The sequence below is a fragment of the Pollachius pollachius genome (genome assembly GCF_949987615.1).
Source record: "Pollachius pollachius genome assembly, chromosome: 1".
In the NCBI taxonomy this organism is placed as follows: Eukaryota; Metazoa; Chordata; class Actinopteri; order Gadiformes; family Gadidae; genus Pollachius; species Pollachius pollachius.
In genome coordinates, this window is record NC_136934.1 from 31,508,216 (window position 1) to 31,517,955 (window position 9,740).

At 40.4% G+C, this 9,740-nt stretch overlaps 1 protein-coding gene across 2 annotated transcripts; it reads right to left on the minus strand.

Moving 5' to 3' along the window:
• Positions 1-112: 112 nt before the first annotated feature.
• Positions 113-4,885, minus strand: m6pr (mannose-6-phosphate receptor (cation dependent)). 2 transcript variants are annotated; one of them, XM_079757844.1, is made up of 7 exons: positions 4,594-4,885; positions 4,025-4,194; positions 3,602-3,753; positions 2,202-2,311; positions 1,923-2,050; positions 1,752-1,822; positions 113-1,336 (listed from the first exon to the last, which is right to left on the minus strand). In XM_079757844.1, the coding sequence occupies exons 1-7, from the start codon at positions 4,597-4,599 to the stop codon at positions 1,266-1,268; spliced, it is 708 nt and encodes a 235-aa protein (XP_079613970.1). In that variant the 5' UTR covers positions 4,600-4,885; the 3' UTR covers positions 113-1,265. The 2 variants fall into 2 exon arrangements, with proteins under 2 accessions (XP_079613970.1, XP_079613969.1); XM_079757843.1 differs by having other exon boundaries at positions 1,696-1,822.
• Between the last annotated feature and the right edge of the window lie 4,855 nt (positions 4,886-9,740).

A 9,740-nucleotide genomic window follows, 5' to 3' on the forward strand; every position in this document is an offset into this window, starting at 1 on the left:
TGGAGTGATGTTTTTGCATAGGAAATGGTTCCCATTTTGCACTGAAACATTTATACATATTGCTAATTGTTTCGGAACAAGTGCTTGCATGAATACACAAACTCACCCAATGTATACTGAAATTATTTGTTTTAATAGCAAAAGCCAGAAAACAAGTCTTTTTCAATAGTGTTTGTACAGTGCACGGACACACAAACTCCCAACATTCAAGTCAAAAGCCCAGTTTCTGCAACCCAATCACAACATTAATGTCACAACTCTTCACTAGCTGTTTTCAGTTTGACAGAACCAAGACAAATTCACTCCAAAGGGTCTCTAGTAAGCCCATATTGGTACACTTCAAACTATGCCAGATAAGGATCAGTAGTAAACATTTGGTGAAGGCAAAGTATGCATCCTACATGTACAAATTATGTCCAGTGCCATCTACAACTCTAACTATATGGTGTGTCTTGACGGTTTTGCAGAGGCATTTGCAGCCACCTCAATGCAAGAGAGCTGAAACAGTTAAAATGTCTAGACTAGGAAAAAAGAGTTGGTTCTATAAACGGGGGTGAACAAAATACATTTTATACTGAATATCATCTTATTTTATGTCAAACATGGGAAAGAATTTTGGTATATTTGTACATCTTTAGGAAAATACTAGCTACATACTGTTGATAAAGCTTGAGTATTTCATATAAATATTGAATTTCTTAATTAAATTCCACTGCCAGCATAATACATATATAAACCTATTCTGACTAGTAACATTCAATATTAGTGGCATGAAGCATAATACACATGGAAGTTTTGGTTTTTGCAAAACGTTTCCAATTCAGTATCCAGTGCAGACAAATAGCTGCAACCTCAATGGCAGCTAATAGCAAACAGAATAGGATGTGGAAGTGCTCTGCGTCTGGGTCTGTCTGCCAGACCCTAAGATTCCCATTTATATGGAAAAATATATGGGTTATCCTCAAACTAATGTCAACTAATCTACCAGTATGAAGTGCATGGATTATTACAAATTAAGTAACAGCTCTTTCTGCCTTCCACTCCAACAACTTATAGATCAGATAAATATTGCATTCAGGCACAGATGTGAAGCATTAGAAGTGAAAAGCTCCAGACCTACAAGCTAACGGAGGGGCAGCAGTTTCATCTAACCTCTGAAATGGTAAACAAAACAAGAATGCGGGGGGAACGTGTCTGCTTCTGACTAGGATCACATCGGCAGCAGGTGGTCGTCTCTCTCCTCCTGCTCCTCCTCGTCCAGGGGCTCAGTGGCCACGCCCCGGTAGGTGGGCACCTCCTCTCGCGGCCGTGATCGGCACACAAAGTCGCATCCGTCCTGCCGTGGCCAGAGAGGTTTTGGGGGAAACATGTAGTTAATTCTCATGAACACAACGGCGGCTTGATAATAAATCATACAGATTTATGCTAAAAATCCATTTCTGGTCCTCTGCTACGTTCAGTCTGAAATATATATATAGATATTTATTGTCTTGGGGCCAGTATGTCTCAGACCCACTGGCCAATCTTAACGTTAAACTTAGTCATTCCTTAAACTACTCTGCTGTTCTAAGCCTTACATGCATGTTTTTTATAATGTTTTTTATTAAGTGTTGGCCAACATGACTACATGTAAATGTAAACAACGTTCTAAGGGCATGCACGCTTTGAAAATACTTTAAACAAACAGCTGTGTACCGCTGTGAGGTTTCCAAACTCTTGCCAGAAGGTGATGTTGGGGAACTGCTCCATACCCTTGGCTCCGACCACCAGGCGCTGGTACAGGAACCCTCCGATGAGGTACGCTGCCAGCAGACAGATCCCACTGCACAGACAGAGAGGTGGTTTATAATCAATGAATAGAATCCTCTATGTCAAACATGGCCGTTAGAACCTTTGAATATCTTCAAAGTACCACTGCTCACATGATTATTATAATGGTACCGGTGCTGATATGGGATTGTACCACCGGGCACAGCTCGCTGGAATCCAGCTCAAACAGGTAATAACATTGCTTCCGCACCCGGTCTTCTTCGATCATTGTCAGCTTGGCCTGAGAGAGTTAAGACGAAGAGACGGAAGAGACGGAACCCATTACATGGACAGGGGTAGTGGCAGCCAGCCCATTCATATTGTTTACGTGTTGTGTGATCATTTAACAGGGCATATAAAACACATATAAAAACACTTATCGTATCTCTTACTTTGTCCGCCTTCCTGTCACAGGAGATCATCACAATAGCTCTTCTCATATCCTTTGAGCAATGGCTGTCGTACCCCTCCCCACTTCCGTAGATAAGCATTACCCAGTCACCTGCAGGAGGCCGGAGCAACAGAAGGCTTAGAGATGTACTCGGAAAGGGAAAGAAACAGCTCAAAGATGCTAGTAGATTGTTTACCATTGACATTGTGGCCACACATAGTATCAACAGATCCTTCATTTAAACCAATTTTTTATGTAATCAAAACATCTAATTTGATAATTTAGAACACTATTTTCCGGATGCACGTAGAGGTCTTTTCATGACATCTACGTTAGTTTTCACATCGACTTCATGTGTAAGGGACACCGGCGGCGAGTTGGGTGTAATGTTTGGAGCTCTGTCTGGGCAGTGGTGGGCTGCGGCTTCTAAGGGAGGTTATGCTTCACAGACACCTATAGTAAAGCTTCACAGACACCTATAGTGTAACGTAAGAGCTTAATTTTTATATCATTACATATCTGTCAAGTGTTTGATGCTCAGTACAAAAAAAACATCACAAAGTGCCTGTAAGTTGTAAACCCTTCTTCCCAGAATGCTTAACCCTTAACATATATATATATATTTTTATCTCATAGTTTCAAATTCCAGCTGAAACAGTGGGTTCAATTACTGTTAAGTCATCTATGCAATGTCAACTTTTAGTGATCCCTCATACATTTAATCTGAATATCCTGTTTTGCGTGGAAATGTGTCATATGATGGAAGCAAGAGTGTCATTTGATGTAAAAAAATATTCTAGTCTTTAAGAGGTACGTGCTATGCCTGTAATATTACCCTCATCTGCCTCTTTTCTATGGTTCCATAGCATTATGTTTTCTCTAATTAAAAGATTCTCCTGCCCCACCGCGCAAGTTATTTTGCACTTCAATAATTCTCCCATCATAATCCCCTGCAGTGTTATGACAATGGCTTAGAAGAAACATGCCAACAGGGGGGCTGCTTTAGCATTTCACTTCAGCCACCGGACACAACTATAATCACCAGCAGCATCATTGTATTCAGTTGAGGAATGAGCAGAGTGAAGTGGAACTGTAATTTAAAATCAAAATCCCTCACTCAATCACAAGGCGTGATTGAGTGATCAATGTGACAATATGTGACTCAATGTGACAATGTATTGTCACATTGAGTCACATGATTTAACAAAGATACCAAACAGTATATCTTTCACAGTGAGAGAGTTTTAAAGTGAGTGACTATAATAAAGTCATGCATTCAAATACGCCTAAAACAAAAGTGAAGTACTCAGTGATTTGGGAAGCTGCATAAACCTGAAAAACAAACATCATCACTCATACAGGATAGCTTTAGCTATAATTTCTCAATTTTCTAATACTCACTTCCTCCATAAGCCTCTGTTGAGTTGTACCTGCCGACGATTGTCAGTTTCTTTACGCCGTTTTCTTTCTGAATGACCCCAGCCCCTTTGACGCCATCCGCGTCACCACAGAGCTGGAACACATACGTGTAGTTCTTGTCGACTGTCGTGAAGCTGTTGGCACGGCAACAAACGACAAGGAAAACAATAATCACAGAGATTAGTGTGAAAAGGTAACACAGAGACTAGATTGTGCGTTCATGAGTCTATGATTTATTAATTAAAGTGATTCAATGTATTGTACAGGGCTAATCTGTTGTAGTGCACTTATACAGTAAGTAACGTGGCAATTTATGCTGGGGACAGTTACAGCTAAGCAGAATAAAACAACAGCGCAACAGAACACTGATTTTCAAATTGGAATGTAAAAAATGAGAGCACCTACTTTTTTCCGGTCAGTGGCTCCAGCCTCTTAAGGACATTTCGCTCTGTCACAGACTCAGACAGCAGTATACATTTCGTATTGTTTTCAGTAGCGGCCAGCCCACTGCAAAGGACCAGGGAAGCTGCCAATGTCCAAATGAGGACAGGCACACTGTTGGGTCCACATGACACCTGGCAAAAATACATGTTTGACTGAGGAAGACGTACAATATGCTATTGTACAGCCAGCACGTTTCATGTATTGCTCGAATTCAAAGGCATTCAGGTTTGTACATAGTGACTACAGCCAGGCCTATACATTGTATTGCAGCACATGCGGAACCAAATTATTCAGACAAAGGAGGTCACACACATGGAAGTAGGAGTCCATGAGTGGAAGACCAAAAATACTAAATACTTTAAATAAATGTACCAAAAAGTTATACAGAAGCTAGCATGCATGCATGTGATGCATTAAACAGGATTAATCATGAATTGTCATGTTTATTACTTTAGTATAGTGACCTGTATTGGAACAATACCCCTCAAGAGAATACATGTTAAATCTCAAACTACTTTCACAACCCCTACCTTCATGGATTCTCGTAGATTGAACGCCAAACTTTGTTAGCAAATGTGTTTAAGTTATTTCCAATGGTCACCAATTAAAAACTATGTCAAGTCTGCTCAAAGCTAGCTTCCTTGACGTGGTCTTCAGCAGCCGTGAAACGTCATCGATCGGTCTCCTCTTTTGTCATGCAAGTAGGTATTTAGGTGGCGATATATTTAGAATGAATTAAGTGGTTATAAATATATATTTGTCCTGTTAGAAACCCCCATTCACCGCCATGCAGTCTGTCATACACTGGACGTTAGCGGACGAGGAAATAACGAAGCGCGGAAGTGAAACTAAACACAACCACCTGACTCGACGGCAGTGATGCCAGATTGGACCAGATTGGGCGGGAAATCTGGCCCAATCTGGCAACACTGCTGAACCACCGTGTTCAGATTGAGCAAGTGTTAACCGATCCACCGCCTTGTATTTGTCCGGTACGATGCATAGCAGAGGGGGTTCTGTAAACAACAACAAATGTCCAATACCTTTCTCTTCAATCTCCCTGCTTACGGTTGAACTTGGAGAACCGGCGTGCTTTTGTGTTTGACTGAGGAGCCGCCAGGGGGCTCTCCGGGAGAGCGGCGGTGCGCCACCGTGTGGACAGACACGTCAGGCTCCAGTTTTACCACTTAGTGTTTGTTTCTCGTCTGACAAGTTGTTGGATGATTCGCTGCCTGGTATCACTGCCTAATCATGGTTGTACCATGAGGTCACTACTGAGTCATGTGGGACTTTGAGTTGTATTTAATTTACGGGAATAAAAAGCCTATGATGTGCTGTTGAATGAGGTAGTTGAAAATCGAGCTATTACTGATCTGAGAAAGAGAGGCCAAAGGTGATGAGCTACAGTCTGAAGTCAACAACGTTGAATTTAACATTATACTGAGAACCTGTTCTCTCTAGGGGCTACACTAGTTGGGACTTGTAAATATTTCAATGACCAGGTCTCATTTAAATTCAAAACGTTGTTGATTCTTTCCAAATATGTATTCACTTACAACCGCTCAAACTGCTGTGGAAAATTAGCTATTTATAATTACCTTTAAACTTTTTGTTTGCAGAATGAGCTTATAAATAGCTTGTTCTTCATACAAAACAATATAAGTATAGAAGAATAATTTAAGACTGAAGAATGAGCTAAATACTCTGAGAAAATACTATGAGCACTCAAACAATCAAACAGTTCACATGCTATTTCAATCACACAGGGAGTATTATATTGCCTTACAGTATGCAACATTAAGCTATACAGACATAAGTGTCGTACGTCCTTTCAGTGGTTTTGCGTGATTTTTTTGTAAAAGAACTCTCCATCATATGAATACAATTTGCTATATTTAATATTTTGGATTGTAACATCACCTTTTTTACTTAATTAAATTAAATTTAATTGTTTACATTTTTTCAACATCTTTCCTAAAGATTGTGAAATGACGATGATGTTTCTACGATATGACCATAGGATGTGACTCAAGTGTGTGTGGGCCAGCGATCTGCTAAGTTGAGGTTGTTCACAGTAGATGGCGCCTTATCAATATTTTTGTGGTTAGAATGCTATGGACGCCCACTCGTATATTCGTTTCACAATCAAAAAATCTTTTAGCATCATAAGAAATGAGCTGTCAATCTAAAAAAGTGAATTCCCATCTGCAGGCTCATTTTGGCCCAGACTGGCCCATCCTAATCGTTTATACCCAGGCTCATGTTTTCCTTGCAATCTCAAAGCGCGCCCTGCTTTGAGGATCCTGTCTGCCGGCACCAGAGGGGTCCTGTGAGGTTCTCAGAACCCCTGGCCCACCCGCTGACGATCCTGCAGCCAACCTATCCATGAGTTTGGCTAATTTTGAAGCATCTGTCTGAAGGGAGTGTCTTTTTTTGGCCAACGATTATCTTCACTTCCTGCTCTTTAGGTCTTATGCAGAGCTGCCAGAAAACCTGGTAGAGGGATTTGAGGGAAGTTGGAGTGCGGGCGACAATTTCTTTGGCCGTTTGGCGTTGTCACAGCATGCTGAAGGCAATTATAGATTTATTTCTTAAGTTCTGTAGTTCTATTTTCACCCATTTCAAAGTTTCCTAATCTCTAATCCATCCCCAGTCATAAAAAATGAACATAGAAATAGATCACTGACCTGGTCAATGAACTCCATTGACCACCAGGTCTGGTGCCTTTTGACCCAGATTGGACCGTTACAGACTGCAGTCCCACATAACAGCATTTGCTTGCAATACTTGATCAACTAAGATCTGAATCACTGCATGACAACTCAGACAAGACATCAGTCATGTGTACGACACATGTTCAAAACAAGACCATAGGTTTAGAATTTGTATGCCAGAACCCCTAACATTTGTAATGCAATTGTTATGTTCAAGTAACCCACACTCAACTTATGAGTGTAGGTTATTAGATCAAATTATAATTAGAGCCATATATATTTATAACATATATTTATTGGGTGGCAGTAGGGAGGGGGTCATAAATATTATAGCACCTTAATGGCCCTTACACCACTGTCACATTGCAATATTCTATGACCATGAAAGGCAATTGACAATGTCTGCGTTATTTATCTTAACTAACTGGGAAGATTTAACTAGGAGGGGTTAATCTCTGAAAAACTGTGTTAAGGAGCCATCAGAGAACTAAATGTAAAACAAGAAAAGTAAAAGAAAGTTGTGTCGTCTGCCAAAAAAGGACGTTGTCGAGCTGGGGAAGTGCCTGGCCATCTGGCCAGATGGCCAGGTAACCAATAACCCCAGATAACCCTAACCCTAACCCTAACACTAACCAAGCCCTGTTATTGATGTAGACAATCACCAACACCTTATCGTGTTGTGAGTAGGACTTTATGGTATCATATATACGGTAAAGTTAGTTTTTACATATTGCCACTAGATCCTTAAGGGGTTTGGTGATTCTCGATTGGGAATATCTAACCAGTACTTAATGACATAAGGCGTTTTTGTCATATCATATACTGAGTTGAATTATATCAATAGTTGGTCAGAAATATTAGGCCTAAGTTCTTTAAAAGATTATGGCAGTGATTCAAAAATTGAATCTTGTTCAATCATTCACAAGCTCACCAGGTCATTTGGAAAAGGTAATTTTGAAATAAGGAATTAAATTGATTTCTTTTTTTCTTAAAACTGAATGATAAACGGGAATAATATGCTCTTTGGCTAGTCGCAAACAGAAAGAAACGCTTTTACTCCACCGAGTCAATCACCATCAAAGTAATCAATCACAGCTAACGGGTTAGGGTTAGGCAGAGGTCTTGTATTTTATCAGTTTGAACTTTGCCCTACTCAACCATTCTTTATTTTAGTGACTAATCATTGACATTCCTGCCTGTTTCAAATGACGAGATTAAAATAGGTTAACTACTTGTGATATTAGGCTTCTCAACAACGTATTAAGTTATAAACTATTTTCGTACATCTGTTTCTTTTAGCAGAATGGCTCCCTCTTAGTCTGACTTGAGATGCTTTCCTGAGGAAAGAAGCCAATCCAACTCCATAGGAAGTATTTAGAACCCATAACTTTGAACCAACTTACAAAGAACAGAATTCTGTGTATATTGTGGTTTTCGTCTTCTACACACACCTCATCAGGATATGGCAGCACTAGGGGGCAAATAAAGTAGAAGTCGATGGCCATGATTTTTTCATTCTTCAGGTGCAGAGCGAAGACTGCCAAGACTGCTTACTATAAACTGTAAGCAAACGTAGCATATACCGCCCTATCCCGATAAGATATGCAAGTAGAAGTATCGTCATAAGATTTTTTCACTTTTACAATTTGTTGCCATTTCTCGCCCAAAACGGCTTTAAGCTACAGGTAAGAACAATTTCCTATGGAGTTGGATGGGCTCTATCCTGAGATAAAGGGCTAGACTGGGCCCACATTGTGTCCGCATATAGGAATAGGCCTGTGAGTGATCAGTCTACCCATTATTTGAACCAATCCTGATTTATCACAATGAGTATTTTGTTTGCAGGGGTTTTCTGAATGCGGAAAGCCGGTCATCATTGGGAAAATAAGCCCCGACAGGGCGAACCGGACACCAACGCGAACCGGAGGTGTATTGCTTCGCCCTGAAGGAGCTTATTTTTGATAATGACTGTGTAATAAGCGTTTTAGACATTATCCCGCTTATTACATGGCTACTTGCCAAAACTAAAAGATAACTTCACACGGTGTGTCTTTACAATTTATGTTGATCAGCAGAGAAATAGTTCGCCAAAGACGTGGACGTCGCTTAGCAACGACATGCTGGGGTTGATAAATTACCAGACTACTTGCGGAGTGATACGAAAGGCGTGAATCAGAGGCAAAAAATCAAATTTCCTTGACAGCGGTCAATATATGCTTAGCAACGGTCAAATATCAAAAGATAATTGACCGATGGAAGTCGGAGGCCCATGCAAGTGAATGGAGCAATCTACACCATTAAGAAGAGCCGTGTAATAAATTCATATACCTGGTAGGAAGGGCAAATCCCATAGGCATTGTCTTTCTTTTTTGTTCTCACAGAAATGACGACAAGTCACAGAAATAGACTACGCTGATATGCTGGTGCTCTCCTCTTGTATACTGAACTGAAATACAATCCTTTAAGCTACAAGGTTTAAAGTTAAAGGTGACGGGTAGAGGATTTCGTGACATCTAGCAGTGAGATTGCAGATTGCAAACGAATTAATACTACCCGGCCTCCCCCGCCCTGTAATGGCCTATAAGTTAAAGGGATACTTCACCGGTGGAGATATGAAGTTTATATGAAGTAAATAATTCAATGTATTATAAATGTGCAAAAAAAATAGAAATCGGTTCATCCTAGCCTGAGAAAAGGCAGAAAGTGTTTCTCTGGCTCAAACGTAAGAAATCCTCAAACTACCACAGTGCATTGTGCCCGCTGCACTGCCCGCCTGTTTCCGTTTGGAGGGGGAAGGACCCATGGTCCTAGCGCAAGCAAACATTTGTGTAAATATATCCCTGTGATACGTTGACTAGTTTAGACGTCTGCCCTCGTTTTTTCAAACGCATCATTTGCATATTACTGTACAGCATAAAAACATTTGCTAATTACAGTAGCTCAGCATATCAAGTATTTGTACT

What these genes read in the sequence shown, in the direction of transcription:
- m6pr (XM_079757843.1), bottom strand. An exon ending in AACAGAGGCTTATGGAGGAA is followed by an intron (nt 2,312 to 3,601) that starts GTGAGTATTAGA and finishes GGCCTCCTGCAG; the next exon opens with GTGACTGGGTAATGCTTATC. An exon ending in GTGACAGGAAGGCGGACAAA is followed by an intron (nt 2,051 to 2,201) that starts GTAAGAGATACG and finishes TAACTCTCTCAG; the next exon opens with GCCAAGCTGACAATGATCGA.